At 44.1% G+C, this 18816-nt stretch overlaps 1 protein-coding gene across 1 annotated transcript; it reads left to right on the top strand.

The window, feature by feature from the left end:
- Positions 1-3861: 3861 nt before the first annotated feature.
- TMC7 (transmembrane channel like 7) lies at positions 3862-18612 on the top strand. The gene is made up of 16 exons (XM_042037397.1): positions 3862-4063; positions 4286-4526; positions 6642-6790; positions 7137-7304; positions 7483-7568; positions 8076-8221; positions 8741-8888; positions 10325-10495; positions 12008-12165; positions 13009-13126; positions 13745-13842; positions 14161-14344; positions 15162-15292; positions 15558-15713; positions 16219-16297; positions 17451-18612. The coding sequence occupies exons 1-16, from the start codon at positions 3862-3864 to the stop codon at positions 17502-17504; spliced, it is 2289 nt and encodes a 762-aa protein (XP_041893331.1). The 3' UTR covers positions 17505-18612.
- The last annotated feature ends 204 nt before the right edge of the window (positions 18613-18816 follow it).

The following is an 18816-nucleotide window of genomic DNA, read 5'->3' as shown; positions in this document are numbered from 1 at the left end:
CGCCGGCCGCCCCTCCCGCCGCCCGGTGCCGCCTCCGGCCCCGATGGCGGGGGACCCGCCGTGCCCACCGGCTTCCCTTCCCTTCCCTTCCCTTCCCTTCCCTTCCCTTCCCTTCTCCCTTCCCTTCCCTTCTCCCTTCCCTTCTCCCTTCCCTTCTCCCTTCCCTTCTCCCTTCCCCCCGACAGGGCTGTGCACGGAAATGCACCGCCGGAACGGGGAGCTGAAGTCCTGCTCGTACAGCTCCAGAGACAGAAAAACAACCCGGCGAAGTTCTTTGCTGTTACCTCCCGTGCAACACGTTGCTATGTTTCTGTTTGAGCTCCAAGACATTCACTCTTGTTCTCCTGCAAATTTAAACACGGTTTCTTTTGGCCTGGGATAACAACACCACCACAATAAAAGGACAGAGAGAAACAGTTCTCAGACACAGGATGCATTATCTTAATCCCTGGATTAATAATTTGTAGATCTGAGATAAGGAAAGATCTTTCCTCACATATTTTTACTTGAATTAAAGGAAGGCTAACCTAAGGGCGAAAAATTAGTTCACTCCAGTAGAGAGCATACTCCACAGTTCCTGGACAGGGAGTTTAATACCAGCCCTCCCTGTACTCCGCATGGACCAGAAGGAGCTTCTCCTCTAGTGTGACACAGAGATACTGATTTTTCATGTCTTTCTCCTTTCCCTTCTTCCCATTTCATGCAGAGGTATGAAAAGCTATGGATTGGACAAAGCTCCAGCTGAGCACCAGGCAGGGTACAACATAGAGAAGCCAACAAAGTGTTGGGGTGGTGCCTCTTACAGGAATTTCTACCCCAAAGCAGCTTAGCAAGGATGCCTGCATCACCTTCACTCAGTCCACTGCAGCTGGCCTTGGGGATACCCCAGCACACCCAGCACACTACAGGCACTGCCAGGGTGTTCCCAGGGCCGTTCCCAAAGGCCAAGGCTCTCCTCTGGGAGCAGGAGCATCCTCAAACTGAGCAAGGGGCCAAACAGCCACCACTGGGATGTGCACAGATGAAGCAGGAAACAGGGTAAGGAAAAGATGGGTTCTGCTGTCCCAGACCTGTGGCCTGCCCACTGCCTTTTTCCTTATACTGTACAGATTATAGACCCCCAGCTGCTTTTATGTTGATATCTCTTGTTACATGATTTTGTCATGTTTTATCTCCCCAGAAAACCACACATCTTAAAACTTCTACCAGCTATTCCTCAGTAACTTCTCTGGTCAGCAAGACTAAAAATACAAACAAATGAAAAATACCCCTGTCAACCTTTGGATTAATGCCAGTGGGGTACTGGTAATAAATCAATTTGCTCTGTGTTCAGCAGCTGTGCTGGTGTAACTGCTGATGATCACTTTTACCAAATGACTAGTGCTTCTCCAGTGCCTAAACTTGGTAAAACATGTTTATCCTGTACCAGACACATTCTACATAGACTTAAGTGATGTTTTCTAATGCTACTTCGAGACTACGTTTTGCCCCAAGCAACATTCCTGGCATGGCTGCAGACGATCTGTCTGCAGATCTCCTGTACTGACCCAGAGCTGCCTGCAGGATGCACAGGCCACGGTGCGAGGTACCACGGTAGTCGAACATGAGTTCCCACAAAAATTAAAGCAATCACTCAGAACTTCCCTGGATGTTTAGAAGCATTTTTGAGCTGTGGCACTAGGAAGAGGAACCATACAAAGGAAAAAAAATGTTCTGGGTATGGATGGTGTTACTAAATGCGACAGACCAATCTCCAGCATCTGGGGAAACAGAACGTGGCACTGGCTTCCATGCTGAGCACAGACTGAGAGCTGCTGCTTTTGTGGGCAGGGAATGCTGGACAGATGATATATAAGTGGAACTTACCACACTCCCTGCGAGTGACTGTTGTGCTCTGGTAGAATCATCCATTCTCTCCTCCTCAGCATGGCTGTCTTCCTGTTTTTCCACCTGGGGTTGCTGTGATCCATAAAATTCATTGAAACATTTCCAAGTGTCATAAAAGCTTTCACAACTGAAAAAAAATAACATTAGAGAATGTTCTCACAAAATTCCTGGGGAAGTCAATCTTGTTTCAATTCCTCCAATCTTTATTTAAATTTGTTCTCACGGGATCATTAACACAACACTTCTCTAGAACACAGAGTTTCAGAAAGAGTCTAATTAACCTCAAGTGTATTATTCACCTTTCCCCTTTGTATTCTTCATGGTAAAAAAAGAAACATAAATAAAAAGTGAAACTGCCACCCCAGATGACAGCCCAGGGCAGCTTTACCCCATAAATATTCCTATTGAAGGCCACACAAAGATGGCCCATGCTTGGCTGGCTTCAAGGCACCAGTAACAGTGGGTACCATGCACATTCTTATCTGGCACATGAATCACACACTCAGCACAAATGCTGAACAACACTAAATGATTTTTCAGGAATGCTGCTGAGGGGTTTTATTTTCCATCCCCTGAGTTTTTTGGAATGATCAGCTGGGAGTTGTTCAAATGAATCCCATGAAAAGTGGTGCTCAACCAAGGAACCACAATCACCTGTGCAAATGTGTATCACTGAGGTGTCCAGCTCTGTTATGAATGCCCCAATCCTGCTGAGGCTCTCACAGCATCAGCCTTTGCTATACAAAAAAATCCCACCTGGCAAAAGCCATCCTGGGGATCCATGAAAAGAAGAAGGGAAAGAACTAGTAGGCCTCCAGACTGACTTATAGAAGGGTGAGGGCAATCCATACTAGTTATAGAATCATAGAACCATCAAGGCTGGAAGAAACCTTTGAGATCATCAAATCCAATCATCAAAGACCAACCTGCCAGCAGGAAGGCAAGCACACCTTCACAGCGTGTTTCTTCGTTTGTTTTTTAGGTCGTTCAGTGCTATAAGGAAGTTGCTGTGCTTTAATTCCACGTCTCTGTATTTCACAATATTTCCCCTTAGGTATACCTTTCACCTCTGCTGGTAACACAGATTACAAACATGTACATCTAAATTACTTTGAGAACTTTATTTTTATCAACAACATTTTATGGTTTTATTATGAAAACATTACCCACATCGATTCTTATTGCTAGCAAAGCAATTTGAAAATCACATACCTGAGCTGATGACACACAGCCAACAGAAGAAACATGCTCATTTATGTCTGATTCGGCATTCTGAAGCCTAATAATGACTTATTTTTAAAACTACTGCAGAAAGTGCATGAGGAACGTTCAGAAAAATCTGGTTATCTTTTAGCTATCAGTAGAACAAAGTAAGAAAGGCTAGAAATTATTTTTCCCCCCACCACGAAAGACTTTTGAGACTTCTGGAGGTTTCATTTCCTTTTTGGTCACACATGCTGTTATTTTCACACAAAAGGCAACAATTGTTCCAAGAAAAAAGTCTCTCTGAGATGTTTACTACAAGTTCACACAAAACGCACCCTCGGTCTCAGATGGAAAAAAAGATTCAGTATCTACTGACTTTACTTGCTCCAGTTCACACCAAGTTTTCACGTTCAAGAGTAAAGCTGTTGTTTCCACTGCAGCTCGTGCCACTGGACCCAGTCACAGGAACAAGCTGGGAGTTCGGGCTTGTGACCTAATGAGAGTAGACCAAGTATCGGAGTCTCTAAGTTTTTACAGTACCCAACACCAGCATGTTGGGTAATGTTAATACTGACGGAAGACATTGAAACAAAACCTATTTCCAAGGCAAACGTCGATAAGAGACGTCCAGCAGCCAGAGCACGCCCAGCCCCGCACCTGCGTGAGCCCCTTCTAGCGGAGAGGGCGGGCAGGAGCCTTTACACCCTGCCGTGTATCTTCACGGAAAGTTTAAAATAAGCCCGGGGTAAGAGGAAGAGAAAGACTCGGATGTCCCAAACGGCGATGCCGTTGGCTGCGGGCGCCCCCGGCAGGCGTGGGCCGGGGGAAGGCGGCCCCGGGGCAGCCTCACCCCGCCCCACGGCCCCGCCGCGCCCGGAAACGGCAGCACGGGCGCGGGGCTGCGGCTTCCCCGCAGACATGAGCGGGCTGGGGGCCGCCGCGGGGCCGGGCTGGCAGCGGGACAGCGGCGGTGAGGGCGCGGGGCAGGCGGGGCAGGCGGGGCGGCGGCAGCAGCAGCAGCAGCAGCAGCACCGGCGGCCCCGCAGGTGGCGGGGGGATGGAGAGACGGGACGGGACGGGGCGGGAGCGGAGGGAGCGGCGCTGCCCCCGCCTCGCCCCTCGCGGCGCTGCGGGGTCCCGGCTGCCCTGGTGCGGCGACCCCCAACCCGCAGCCCCTGTCTCTCCCTCGCAGGGCTCTCTGTCCTTGACGAGGAGCCGCTCGCCGCCGCACCTGTGGATTTCCTGCAGGAGCTGCCCAGCTGCCAGTCGGCGCGGAGGCGCCGCGGGGGCACCCAGGAGCGCCGGCCGGCCCTGCTGGGCACCGCCGGCAGCCGCGGGGCCGTGGTCCGGGAGCTGCAGCAGGAGAGAGCCGAGCTGCCTGAGCGCCCCGCCAGAGAGCTACCGCTGAGCATCGCGGAGAAGAGGAAATTAAGGTTAATCTGCACACTTTTCTTCCTTGTTTGTTTTTTTGGGTTGGTTTTTTTTGGTTTTTTTTTTTTCCCAATGATTTTTTCCTAAACACAGCCCAGGTGCGCTGGAAGGCTGAAGCAGAACTGGGTTTGGCTGTATCTGTTTCACCCTGTGGCATATGATTCTGACAAGAAAGTGCCCAAGTGCACTTGGCTGGCACAAGGGAGTCTCTGACTGGGGGCAGAAGTAGGTTGAATTGGAAGAAATTAGTTAAAACTGGGAATTACCTGCAGCAAACAAACGCGTTTCTCCCTGTTTTCCGTTTTGGGTTTTTTCCCTCAGGGTTTTGTGCTTGCAAGGGTCACTGTGAGTTATCTGCATGAGCCCCCCCCCCCCCCCCGCTGCTATGCGAGTGCTGCTGCTCTTGAGTCTGCTCAGCTGCTCTTACACAATCCAGTGCCCTCTCCCTGCTGTGGCTCAGTACAGTTGATAGGAAGCTTCCCAGGACCTTTGCTTCTTTTTATGTTCTCCCCCTGCCCCATTCCTTTTTAAATGACTCTTTCCTGTGTGCTGTTCCTGCCCCGCTGCTGGTAACCCCCCGGAGGGAGGGATTGTAAAGACGTTGCTTTGCTCCGCCTGAATTTCTGTGCTTGTTGTCTCATGTCTCACTGCTGGGCTGAAAGCTGCTTTGAGAACAGAGGATACAGGATGTGGTTTTATACTGTCAGAGAACAGCTGTACCTTTAAATCAGGTACATTGTAGTTCTAGTTATGAACTAGGAGAGAGGTGGAAGTACAATTAATGTCTGGTACTCCACAGAGAACAAGAGTTACTCTATTGCAAGAGCAATGGGAAACAGCCTGACCCTGGAGTTTAACCCTGTAGCCTGTATACAAGAAACAGTAGAAGACCTAGGTCACAGTAAAGGAAAGGGCTCGATACCTTGAATTTTTATTTGAAGTTGTGTATCTGAAGTTCAGTTCTTCAAGAAAAAGGAACTGGAGGGAGGCATGGAGTTGCAATGTCCCAGGCTTGTTTACACATGTTAGCACGGAGAGATTCTGGTGGGGCTTCTTGGCACTTCTACAGATCGGTGATCTGCATTTGTGCAGCAGCTGCCAACACAAAGTGCTTGGCATAAACGTCATGAGAGCTGAACACTCAACTTCTGTAACTCAGAAGAATATGCAGCCCACGCTTCTATTTAAAATGCAAACCGAACACGGCCCAGACAGTTCTGCAGAGTTTAAAACACTGCAAACTGCACTCTGCAGTTTCCACAGAATACAATCTCTTGAGAGGAGCTGTATTTGCTCTTAAAGCTGAGGTCATCTGCTGCTTGTTTGATAGGTTTAATTTGGCTTCCTGCCAAAATGCAATTTTACCTTCCGCTGAGAAGGATGAGAAAACAGGCAACACAGAGCACACATGGCAGTGCATCACTTGGACACATGGGTAGGGTTGAGCACAAAGTCTTTTAAAACTGTAACCTTGGTACCCCAGCACCGTGTCCTCATGGGTGCTTACTTAACTGCTGCCCTTCTTTGGTGGTGTCAGACGCTGGAACAGAATTCACTGCATACCAGTCCATTTTCAAACTATGTTTCTTGTGTTGTCTAGTTTTAAGGTTTCTTAAAAGAAACAACAAGAAGCAAACTCTGAGCCACTCAGAATTCTCCTTGACACTGTTGCTGATCAGGCAGCAATTTTTAAAATGCAAACGTATTCATGTAGTATGAAAATCAGTAAGTGAGAAGTAGTTAAAAATTACGGACAGTGGCACATTCTCAGTGTTCGTTTGCAGCTTGTTATTAGAACAGTGCATCCCTAGAGGTGGTGGCAAAAAATACTTTCTCAAATCCGTTGAATTGGCACTTTCCAACAAATTTTTCAAAAAACTATTGTTATCAATTGGATTTTTTTTCTCCAAGAGAAGTGAATGTTTTTCATGAGAGAACTTGCCCTATTTGAATTAAGTTGTTGATGCCATTACCAGTAGGACCAGATGGGGAAAGCTTGTGTGTGTTACTGTAGCTATCCCCCTGAAGGCTGCAGGCAGGCTCCGTCCTGCCTAGCCCTGTTACATGGAGCGAGAAATTATTTCTTGTGCTCAGTAACTGTATTTCTGGATTCTTAGGGGCTCTCAGCAGGCTGATACAGAACATTTATCTAGATGGAAGAAGTGGAGAAGAACTAGCAGTAAATCATGGCAAAAAGCACTCAGTGAAGTCAAGGGCTTGTCATCTTACCTGGTGCTTTGGCAACGTGATATTCACAGCATAGAAGGTATTTCTTGTCTGCTGTCCATTTCTCCTCTGTAACGCTGCTTCTGTTAGTGGCAGTTTTACCTGTGTGAGCATAGTTTCACATATAACTACATGTGCTTAAGAAGTTACTTTCTTCCTTTATTGCTGAATGTAAAATCCATTATATGGTAGAAGGAAATATATTGGAAAAAATTATTAAAATGTCCAACTTGCATTTCAGTTATATTGCTAAAAGGCTGTAGTACTTAAAACTAGCTTTAACAATGTTTCTTCAGTTCAGTGTAACTGAAATTATAATCTGCTCTCTCTGTATTTTCAATGGTTTTATCATCTTAATTATTGGCACATGTTTCTTTTATTCCCAGGGAAATTTGGTACTGGCATCCAGTCCTACTTCTCCTTCCTGCGTTTTCTGGTCCTGCTGAACTTTATAATTTTTATCCTCATGTTCAGTTTTGTTACTCTTCCCTTCATCGTTTCTAAATATGGAATATTCAACAGTACCATTGCTTACATTTCTCCAAAGAACATAGGTAAACATCTTCTCTATGTACAGCTGTTTTAGCATTCCCCCTTTCCACCAACTTCTTTACCACCTCCCAGAAAAAAGGAATGCCTTTTTATAAGAATGTGACATGTTTGAATTAATGTGATCTTGCAGTTCAGTGGGCATTACCATTTGAGTGACTTTTCATGCCTTTCTTTTGACAGAGGATAACTGCACAGTTTATGAACCTAGTGGTAATAAGGGACTTGTTTACTTCTATACTTACCTCAAAGATTTGTTCAGTGGCACTGTAAGTAATTACATTTTTTTTTAAATTTAGTTTCTGTGTCTCACATAGCATTTAAAATGTAAAAAAAATTTACTTGTGGAATGAAGCTTTGATAATTTCGAGAAATGGTAAGGCATATGCATCACTGGGGTACGTTATCTCTGAAAAGGGCAGTTTTCAAACTGACTTTTACTGAACCACCACAAGGCCTAGCTGGCCACGTGCTGCAGCCTGTGCCTCTCCTCCCCAGCTGCTACCCCTTATTATTCTGGAGCACACTGTCTATTGTGCTTTCTGTGTAGGGTCCCAGTGTCTGTGTCCTCGAGCTCTTTGACTGGAGAGGAAAGGGATTTTAGGCACACAGTGCCTGCATTACAGTTTGGTAGAGGCAATGGCACTATTTAGACTGTTATAGCTTGCTGGGAGCCCTAATTTTAGATTTGCAAAATGGTTGCTTAATGCCAGGTTGGATTTAATGGGGCAGTTGTTGCTGCTGTTACAAATTCTATTTCAACTTCATTTCCACAGGGATTCCTTGAAGTGACAAGTTTGTTTTATGGCTATTACACAATAGATGTGGTATGGATCAGTATCATGAGGTACAACTTGCCACTTGCATACCTGCTGGCTACATTTGCCTACCTCACCTTAAGTTTCCTCTGGATACTGAAGAGGTAAAGATGTTACCTGTTGCACAGTTTACATTTTATTCCTGCTTGAAGGGAACATACTGTGTTCTAGAGCTGTTTTATGTGGAAAGGGGGAATCTTTTGCCTGCGCATACAGTGCCACAGTAGCCTTTGTTGTGCTTGTGAAAAAGAAAACAATTTGAAGTATCAGTTTTCATATGTATGCATACCTATAAGTAAAAGCCCCTCAACTCTACTGAATTTGTTGGAGGATTTTCTTTTGGGGTTTTTGGTTGAGTTTTATTTGTGCCCTCTCAGTTTCCTTTGCTGAGTCTGGGGGAGGTGAGAAGGTGTGGCTGTGGTGAAGTGCAGGTGGGAATAACCTGTATAAGTCAGGATCAGCTGCTGCAGAATCTCACACTGAAGGTGTACCAGAGACTCCCTGGTACAAAGCAAAGGTGGCAGTTTGCTCACAGAGGAGGTTGTTTAGTCTTTGATCAGCCAGGTTGCTCGTGTGTGTTTTTTCTGTGCATAAAATACATCTTTTCATTATTTTTTCTCTAGGTCCGTGAAAGGCTTTATGCAGAACTTAGTGCACGATGCAGATCCATTTCAGAGTTACTGTAACAAAGTCTTTGCAGGCTGGGACTTCTGCATTACAGATCCAAATGCAGCCTGGCTGAAACATCGCAGCTTGCAGTATGAGCTCCAGGTGAATAACTTCCATTTTTTGGTGATTGTGGTTTCGTACAGCTTAGATGGCTAAACAAAGAGAGGTCTGTAGTTCTGCAGATAAGGGAATAAGGTTAAGGAGGATTGAAGTAGCTTGTTTTGGGGGTGCAGCCCACATCCTCTTGCATGCTTTTTAGGTAGCTGGAGTCGTGGTGTAACGTGAGAAGGATGGCACAGATGTTGTCGACCCTTCCCCCATCCACTGGGGACCAACGCCAGCCTGTTAGCTGCTTGTCTTATCTGCCTTTTCCTCACACTCCAGTCCTGCTTCCTGTGTTAGTTTCTGCATAGTCCAACAGGAAAAGCTGTCCCAGCTGGGGGCAAATCCTTGCAGGGATCAGTTTGAGTGTTCTGGGTTTTAAGTGTGCAGTAGGCAGTAGTTTGGGGAGAAATAAAATTCAGATGGTGCTCTTTGTACTGTTTGAGAGCACTGTTGCAGTAAGAAAATACTGAAAGATTTTCACTAGGTGTCTTTGGCACACATGCACATACAGAATGCTGATGGAGCTCTAGATTTCCCAAATCATAAAGCTCTGAAAAGGGTCTGAAAGGCCCTTTTGGTAAAACAAGGACCTTCTTTTTGCTCTCTGTACATTGGAAGCAGAGATTTGTGTAGTGAAACAATTACCTTTGAGAAGATGCTTCCATTTCAAACCACAAAGTGGTAATTACAGATTTCATCAATTACAGTGAGTTGCTTTCTGCTCTAGTGACGTTCACAGCCATCTTTTTTCATCATAGAATCAGAACCTCCTTCACTTACCACACTTTTGCCTCCAGAATGCACATCTTAGAACAAAAAATTGCCCCTTAATATTACTGTTTGATGGACATAAATCCTCAGAAAATACCCTCATATGGCTGTTATGTGGGTTTACCCAGATTAAATTGCCTTCACAGGAGATACTGTATTTTCATGTCAGTTAAGGTGAAATACACCAAGTTTACATGACAAGCTGCTCGAGACTATCTCTGTGCCTTCCCCCAGTTTTCCTTCACAAAGGAGAGAAGGAATTTTGAGCCATATGGTGAGGGCTGGTTACTTACCTGCAGAAATTATGAGATGAGTGAGCTGGTTTGCCCATTTCAGAGTTGAGTGTCAAGCTGAGATCAGTCTCTCTCAACAAACAGGCAAACTCAAGGAAATGTGTTACTGATACACATAAGATAAGAGGGTTGTGGGACACCTGCGGGCTACAGAGCCCCCAGCTTGAGGAGGCTGAGCACAGAAGGGCTTCCATTCCTGCATGGACCTGTTTTGTCAAAGAAAAGGCAAAACAGTTCTGTGTGCTTGGGCAGGCACTGGAGTGACTCTCCTAGAACAGGCTACAGATTTGCACATCTCAAGGGTAGAAGACATGGTGTTAAGTGTTGTATGCTGCACCAAAAATCTGCATCTCTTTCTTTTCTTTGTAGACGGACTTGCAGGAAGAAAAACTGAAGCAAAAAATAGCTGAGAGGACAACGAAAGAAAAGCTACGCATCTACTCTCTGAGAATATTTATAAATATAATTGTCATTGCCATTTTATCAGGATGCTTTTACTCTATTTATAGAGTAACTGTCTTCTCTCAAGAAAACTCCAATGTGAGTATCAGAAATGACACTAGGACAGATTCAGTCAAGGCTGGTGATTACAGCAAGAGGAACTATTGTGAAAGAGTCAAGTATCTTAATATAGCACCTTTCATGCAGGGATCTGGAAACACTTTCTACAGACTTAAAACTTCTTTTAGTAGATGAGAGCAGGAAAGATCAAGGACCACGTGCTAAAAAACCTCCCCAGTAATGTCTCCTGTTGCTGCAGAGGCTTCGGTGTTGAGTGCCTTGGAGCTGACAAGAAGAGCAGCCCTCACTACTCTTCCCTTGTAACTGTGCTCACCTCTGTGATCTGCTGGGTCTGGGCAGGGAACTGGCTGGGGGAACTGACCTGGTTAAACTAAACTTCATCATGAGCAGTTTCACATGGTCTGGTTCACTGTCAGCTGCAAAAATGCACTGCAGGGGAAGGCAGAGTAGAGATTATGATCTGTCCTGTGGCTTGAGTTACCGCTGTGTGGGGAAACCGGAAGGCTTTGAACACAGAGCAGTTTTCAGAAGCAAAGGTTCTTGCATCACTAGCGGAAAGAATCACTTTGGGTGCGTTTCACCTCCGGCAGGACAAGATGGAAAGAGTGGTTCAGAAGCAGAACAAAGCAGACAGCTTCTAGTCATGACAGCTTCACAAAAGTAATTGACTTCTCTGTAGGACCCCAGGGTTTGATTAGTCTGATAGAAATGGGGACCACAATTTTTCTCTCCCCTGTGTAAGTTGCTGATGTGATGGACTTAGCTGTTCACAAGGAAAGTTGTGCTCGTGGTGGACCTAACTCTGAACTTCTGTAAACTGCCAGGATTGCACAGACAGAAGCAGGAAGTGGGGGCTGAATGAGTTTGTGTCAGAGGTATTGTTTGAGGGCAGAGAAGAGGACAGCACAACACTGAGCAACTTGAAGAACAGCTTCACTTACTGTGAGGTTTATGTAGAAGGGTTGATACCTTGACCTTGTCTTAATGAGCAGTTAGAGTTGCTTGTCAGGATGGTAGGAAAGTCAGGGGAGCTGCTTGGCACCAGTGAGAATAAATTGAAAAGTGTCTGCACTTGGAATAGTGGCAAAACCTGGTAGCTTTCGTGCTGGTTAGCAAGAGTCAGACAGAAACCTTGGTGAGTTGAACCTCTTTAAACAGAAGCTTTGAGGAAGCACAGAAATACTCGTAACTGGAGGTGGAAGGAGTTCCTGGTGAAGGGAGCAGGAGAAAGCAAAGGTGTGTAGTGGCAAACTGCAGAGATAGCAGTGATCAGGCTTGTATAAAGAACAGAGATTTGTTTTCCATGAAACTTGCTTGTCTAGAGGTATTCAGAATCAGCTCTGGGTTTGCCATTCATGTTCCATGTGGTGTTGGTTTTTATTGTCCGGTGCAAATGTAGGTGGAGGATGAAGACAGAGTAAAAGATGCTGCCTGAATCCTGGACAAGGGAGACGTGTGTGGCTGGAGGCAGCATGGTCAGGAAGGTGTGTTTCTCTAAGCATTATGTTTCTCTCATCTCTTCTTGTGCAGGACACTGACAATGAGAACTCCTTGGCTAATCTCTTAGTGCAGTATTTGCCTTCCATGGTGATCACACTGGCCAACTTCATTAGTCCTCTGATCTTCTCATTTCTGATCAGGTTTGAAGACTATACACCAGCCTTTGAAATCAGGCTGACGCTCATGAGGTAAAGATGTTTTTATTGTGGCCTTGGATGTTTCAACAACTTGCTCTTGGTAGGCTATATGTATTGTAAACATTGTAACATCAAGAAGCAGAGAAGTTGGCACTGGAAACCAGGAAGGCATTGTTTGGCATATGTTTAGTTGGGAACTTTAAATCTGGGAACAATCTGTTTTGATGACAGCGCAGTGCAATCATCTCAGTGTCCAAGCTTTTCTCCCGGTCCCATTTAGCTGTGTGATCTGGACATCTTCAAGCTGAATAAATAGTCAGTAGGGAACTTGTGGCTGCAGAGCTGTGGATTCACTGCTTTGCATGCAGCGGTTCCCTGAATGAGCAAATGTATGTGTACAGCAGTGGCTGAAGTACAGCTTTGCTCAAGGCAAGGCAGAAGTTAAAAGTTTTGGGGTAAAAGATACTTCAGTGTAAGAGCTGGTGTTTGGCAGCTTAAGGCAGTAAGATCTAGGTTGATCTGCAGGTCCATGCTTTGTATTTCTGGTTTGGCCTCAGAAGGCCTGAAGCTACATGAACAGAAATGCTGCACACAGAACTGTACCTGAGAATTGCAACCCATTGCAGCATCAAGATCTGCAACTGAAATGACTGATGTAGGAACAGTACTGAGAAAAGAAACAAGGGACTGTAGCCTAAAGCTGGGAAGGTGAAAAGCAATTTTAACTTACTACTAAGGAAAGAAATGTGTTTATTATCTAGCTGGCTGCTCTCTTAAAACTCTGCATGACCCTTTTGTGTTTTAAGGCTTCCTTGGACTCCTGTGCAAGGTGAGCTAAGTGTTAACATGGCTATTTTTTGGCATGTTTGGAATTAGGTTTTGCCTTTCTTCCAGGTGTGTCTTTGTGCGGTTGGCCAATATTGGCGTTCTCTTGTTCTCGCTGTGGAGTCAGATCTCCAACTGTAGCACTGACAAGTGTAAGCCCTGTGGATACAATTACAAACTCTATCCTGTAAGCAGATTTATCTTGGTCTTTAATCATCTGAGCTTGTGAACAGAGATTTGTTTTCCATGAGAGTTGCTTGTCTAGAGGTGTTCAGTATCAGCCCTGGTGTTGCCATTCATGTTATACTTGGTGTTGATTCCCACTGCTCAGTGCAAACCAGTACAGTTGTTACACATATGTTCTTTGTTTTTCTAAAGCTCTGATTAGAATTAGTCCAGTGGCAGATGATGGCTTAGCACAGGCTTTCTGTCCACCATGAGGATTGTCTGAGCTAGCTGTGTTTTGGAGACATTGTGCTACTGCCTTTTGCTGCAATAAGGCAAATAGTTTTTCCTTAAAAACCAACCAACAAACAAACAAAAACCCCCAACCAACAAAAGCAAAAAAAACACACACAACCCCCACACCTCACAAAAAAAAAACCCCAAACCCAAAATCAAAACAAAAAAAAAAGTGAAAAGCTTGGCACGGGAACTTTGAAACACTTGAATGTTTTAGACATTGGAGTTAATACCATTTGAACTTCATGATGTTAACTGAGACGTTTGTTGCTTTAGTGATAGAAGTTTTTTCAGCTTGTTTATTTAGACTGCTAATCTTGTTTATCCTGACTTGTTTTTATAGTGCTGGGAATCTGATGTTGGGCAAGAAATGTACAAACTGATGATATTTGATTTTGCTGTAATTCTTGCTGTGCCCCTGTTTGTGGACTTCCCCAGAAAGTATGTATCTCTGCTTTTTGAGCATATTTTTACAAATTATGTATGAAACACATTTTCTTTTTTCTACTTTAAATTCCCCGTATTTCTAACCAGATTACTAGTTTTAAAATAAATTATAAACGTATTTCTGGTGGTTTGAGCACCTGTTTGCTATTCAGATGGCTGCATAGTTTTTGATATTTGAGAGCTTTTTTCTTCAGACATTTTCTGTTATGTTGTCTAATGCTTAAATGCTAAATTCTGTATGTTCCAAATGTGTTAGAATGAATCTAAACTGTACAGCTTCAGTTTAGGACTAACAATATTCTTTGGTTTCAGGTTGTTAGTTACTCATTGCTCTTGCAAGCTAATTCAGTGGTTTGGACAGCAGGAATTTGGAGTTTCTGACAATGTCCTGGAAATCATTTATGGGCAGACTATTTGCTGGATTGGAACCTTCTTTTCACCACTTCTCCCTGCAATAGCAACTATCAAATACTTCATCATCTTTTACGTTAAAAAGGTAATTAATGAAGGTGTGTGGTTGATGGACTGAGTACATCTTTGTGTTTTTTGTAATGCAGGCATATAGATATACAGGTGATCTAAAACCGACAAAAAACCCTAAAACCACCTGTGGATACAGTGGATGGAATGAGCCAATGGTATTCCATTTTCAGTAAGGTTTTGTGCTTTTAACAGAAGGTAGAATTTTGCTTTGAAATCAAGCAAAACCACATTTCAATTACTACTTCTCAAAATATTTGTCTTTTTATCAAAGAAAAGCTTTTTATGTAACAAAGCTAGTTTATAACACTTTCCTGCAGTAATCTATTTATTAGCAACACAGCTTACAACTTGGACAAAATTTTGCGAAATGGCTAAAAATTTGTGAGCAAAATGGAAAATCCAAGCTGTGTTGGATGTTCATGTGATTTCTGCCTATCAGAAGTTTTGCTCAGTGACCACAGAGCTCCTTCTGTGCATCCAATTCTTGCTGATACTTTAAGTCTTTCAAGAGGGGATGTATCCAGTGAAGATGTGGCAGAACAAAGCCAACGGCAGTGCCATGGGTCATACACCAAATGGCTGTGTCAGCTGACTGTGCAAGTGTGTGAGGTCCTCTGGATCAAATTCTTACACAAACTAGGAGACATTGACTTATAGCAGAATGTGAGGCATTCTTGTCTTAGCCCTTCTCAGCCCATGCACGTCAGAGGAGGTGGTTGTGGGGTAGCTGGTGGTGTGTTTGAGGATGGAAAATTCAGTTGCTGGGGGAAGTATGCTTGGATGTTTATCTGTATAGATGTACTGGTAACACTCTTACCTTCCCTCTTCAGGTCATTTTGATACACACACGTAAACCTGAAGCTAGGTCTCTCAGGGCGTCAAATTCCAACTTTTTCTTCCTGGCGGTGCTGTTGATTGGGCTCATCTTGGCTTTTGTGCCTTTGGCAGTCAGCATAGCACAGTAAGTGGCAATTTAAGTTCTGTGACGTTGGCACTTGTTCTAAAGTTGTCAGTTCTGTAAAAGACACACAACTTTAGAATGATTAATGGAATAAAATATATAGGGTGTAATACATAAAATTATAACTTAGTTCATATAAACAAAAATTACAGTTTTAAAGACATGGGACGCTTTTACTGCATTGCTGAAATGGTGCTGGGCTTGTGCTGGATTATTTTGTCTTTACATTTTGGTGAAACATCTTTCTGTTCTGCTTCTTTGACAGTATCCCCTCTTCCAAGGCATGTGGGCCATTCAGGAATTTTAACACTTCATGGGAAGTTGTTCCAGACACAATACTTGAGTTTCCAACATTTCTCCAGCAGATCCTTTTTGGCATGGCATCAGAAGCCTTTGCAGTGCCTTTTTTTATGGTCATTTGGTGAGTACTGTGGAGACTTGATCCACTTATGCAGCTTCATTTCCTTGCTTACTGAACTCGTACCAAGCATCTATTAGACCAGATTTTTCATTTGCAGTCAAAAGCATCAAAACCCATATGAATCTTCAGCCCTTATGTCTTGGCCCATGTGTTCACACTCATCAGCTTTGTTCCATCTCCTCTTGTACGTCCCATACTCAGCAGTGTCCTTCTCAAAAATTTTAACTGTGAACCCTCTGCAAATTAGTACTGTAAGCCTTGTGATCACAATTCCTACGTTTAAATGGAGTTTTTTGCATTTAAGTTCAACTAAACTGTTTGCAAATTTTGGAGCCTTATTACCTGATGCTTTCTAAAACTTCTGTGCTTGAAAAACCACATGGTTTGTTTTGGACTCCACCCAGCCCTTTCTTCCGTAGCACATGTTTATGTCTTCCCCTGAACTGAACTTGTTATTACGTACATAGGAAATCTCAAGTCCTTCCTTTTTGTTTGTTGTTTACAGCATCATTATGTTCTATTTTATTGCCTTGGCTCGAGCACACAAACGAGTGGTTGAACAGCTGAGAGAACAACTGGTTTTGGTAAGATCTGACCCAGCACTTTACTGACACAACAAAGAGAACTTTAGGGATGCAGAAATAAGGCATGCACAGGAGTATTGGTTTTCATAGTCTCCTGCATATTTAGTATTTGCAACGGGCAGTGAAGAATGTTTTACAAATAACCCAGGAAAAATAACCAAAGCATTGTGGTATTTCTCAGTGGAGTTGATTTTCTTGGGTACCAGCTGCAACTGCAACAAGGTCTGGTTATATCAGGCAACACACATACAAGAGATATGCCCCCAAGAAGCTGTGTCCCTGTTTTTTCATCTTTTGCCTTGCTTAAATCCACTCATCTGCATGGTTTTTTCTGCCAAAGAAGAACCTGAATCTCGTGTTTCCTGTCCCCTCGACCATCTTGCACAACCTCCCCTTCTCTTTCCTTCTCTGCCCCCACAAACAGGCACCCAACTCCCTACCCTTTCCTCCAGGCCTATGTTTTGACTGCATCTTTTCTGGTCTTGTTCTTGAGTGCAGGCCCAGCACTGCCTGAGCAGGTACTAAAAGTGGAACAAGTCACCACTAACCAGCCCTGTGGAGAAGGGTGCCAGTGCACAAGTGCTGCTTTGTGGCCATCAAAAGCCACTGCCAGGTTTGGCAGCATTTGTGTGCTGTGATCTGACAAACTGCTCGAGTCAGAACTCAGCCTCACTAGTGAGACTTCTCACTTTCTTATGAAATAGCCCATTTCTTGGTGTGTGCTTCTTTTAGATAATGGCATTTAACAACCTGTGTGCAGATAAACACTAGTGGGCGGAGGTTTTTGAGGAGTGAGGAATTTAGGAATGAAAGCCTTCCTGCTTTTTGAAGAGTTCACAAACCATCTGGGAGTTCTGAAAATCCTTGTGTGGTTTTTATTTTTGTTTCTTCACTGTTGTTCGACTTCTTGGTAGCATGGTTTTAAATTTTGAGGTGTGTGAGATGTTTTTACTAGGCTCAGTGCAGAGCTGTTAATGTGTGACCTGAGGTGAGATAAATGAAGTCAAGACTATTGTAAACTTGAAATTGTTCAGGCAGTTGAGAGTGTGCTGGGGGGAGTACAGTACCTATTTCTAATAAAGAAATGGGCTGTTGTAGATGATTTGTGTTAACACTGTTCATGTGGAGCACATTTGTTATTCTGTCTTTCCAGGAGAGTCGTGACAAGATGTTCCTAATCAGAAAGATAGCAGAAGCTCAGAGGTAGCCTTGAAAACCACACAAGCCAAAAGAACTTGACTTCCTGAAACTCCCAGAGACACAAGATAACGGCAGAAGCATTTGCAGCTTCTAAAAACTGAGTGACTGACCAGCACCCTGGCACCCTGCTCTGTGTAATGAGTCTTTGTTGGTTAAGCTAGTGGGGCTTAAGGTTTCCAAATCTTGGAAATTCAGCTAATTTATACTGTGTTAGGGCTGCTCAAAAAAGGATACTTTAACACTGATACGGCTTCAGGGTTGTTGGGATTTGTTAAGTCCCTATTTTTTCAGGGAGTTTGGGTAAAATATGATCAGAACTGAAACTCTGTTGTACTGTTTTTACAAATTATGCTATAAGAATCACAAGAGAGGGGAAAGGTATGGTTTTACATGTTTTCAATGCCTTTTATTTGCTTTGGTTTTAAAAAAAGAAATATGTATGGAAGTATTTTGAAATAGTGCATAGGAAAAGAAAATACAGCATGGGTTTGAAATCAGTTTTCTAAATATTTTTAGAGGTAAAGGTTTGCTATTTATTCTGCTCTGAAGCAGCAGGAGCAGTTGAACACTGGATAACTGGTCACAAAATTGTTGAGAGCAAACGAGCTGATAAAAGAGCGCTGAATAAACACTCGGGGCAGGAAGAAACCCACAGCAGGGCAGGCACAGCACTGCTGGGGCACCACTCTTGCTGCCGTGGAGGGCCCTTTTTTATTTTTAGTGTTTTAAGGCATTATTATTTGTGTTTTATTCTTGTACAAACACCTTCACTACTGTTCTCTGTGTTCTAAAATGTGAATATTTGAGAGTTAAATTATTGGTTGGCAATACTGTGTGTCAGTACCCCTTAATTTCACATTTCCTCTCTCTTAGCTGAACTGCTGGGACCGTGGGTCTCGGAGAACCATGTGTCCCTGTAGGCTATCAACCCATTCCTTTATTTAAAGATCGTAGTTAAGGATTTTCTGTACGGAACTGCGTTTATTGCTTGAAATCTGCATTAGTCCGCTCTTAGTTAATGTGAGACACTATCCTTTTTATATAGTCTTTTGGAGTGTTTTCTGCCCTTATTTTAAGGGAATGCACGTTCAATAAACGCAGTATTTTTTACGGTACCGCCTGCTGTTGCTGTGTCGCTGTGGGGCCCGGCCTAGCCCCGCCTCCGCCGCCCTCAGCGCTCCCGCCGCGCTTCCCGCCCTGCCCTCGTTCCCATGGCAACCGGGGGACGCCGGCTTTGATTGACAGCTGCGCTGTCCAGTGCGGCGGCGACGCGGGGCCAATCGGAATCGTGGTGGGGCGGGAGGGTGGCGCGCGGTGAT

This window comes from Corvus kubaryi, unplaced genomic scaffold (genome assembly GCF_017639235.1).
Source record: "Corvus kubaryi isolate FWS band 111438036 unplaced genomic scaffold, C.kubaryi_AGA036_p1.0 37387, whole genome shotgun sequence".
NCBI lineage: Eukaryota > Metazoa > Chordata > Aves > Passeriformes > Corvidae > Corvus > Corvus kubaryi.
The sequence above is the reverse complement of the archived record's forward strand: the minus strand, read 5'-3'. Positions and strand labels throughout refer to the sequence as shown.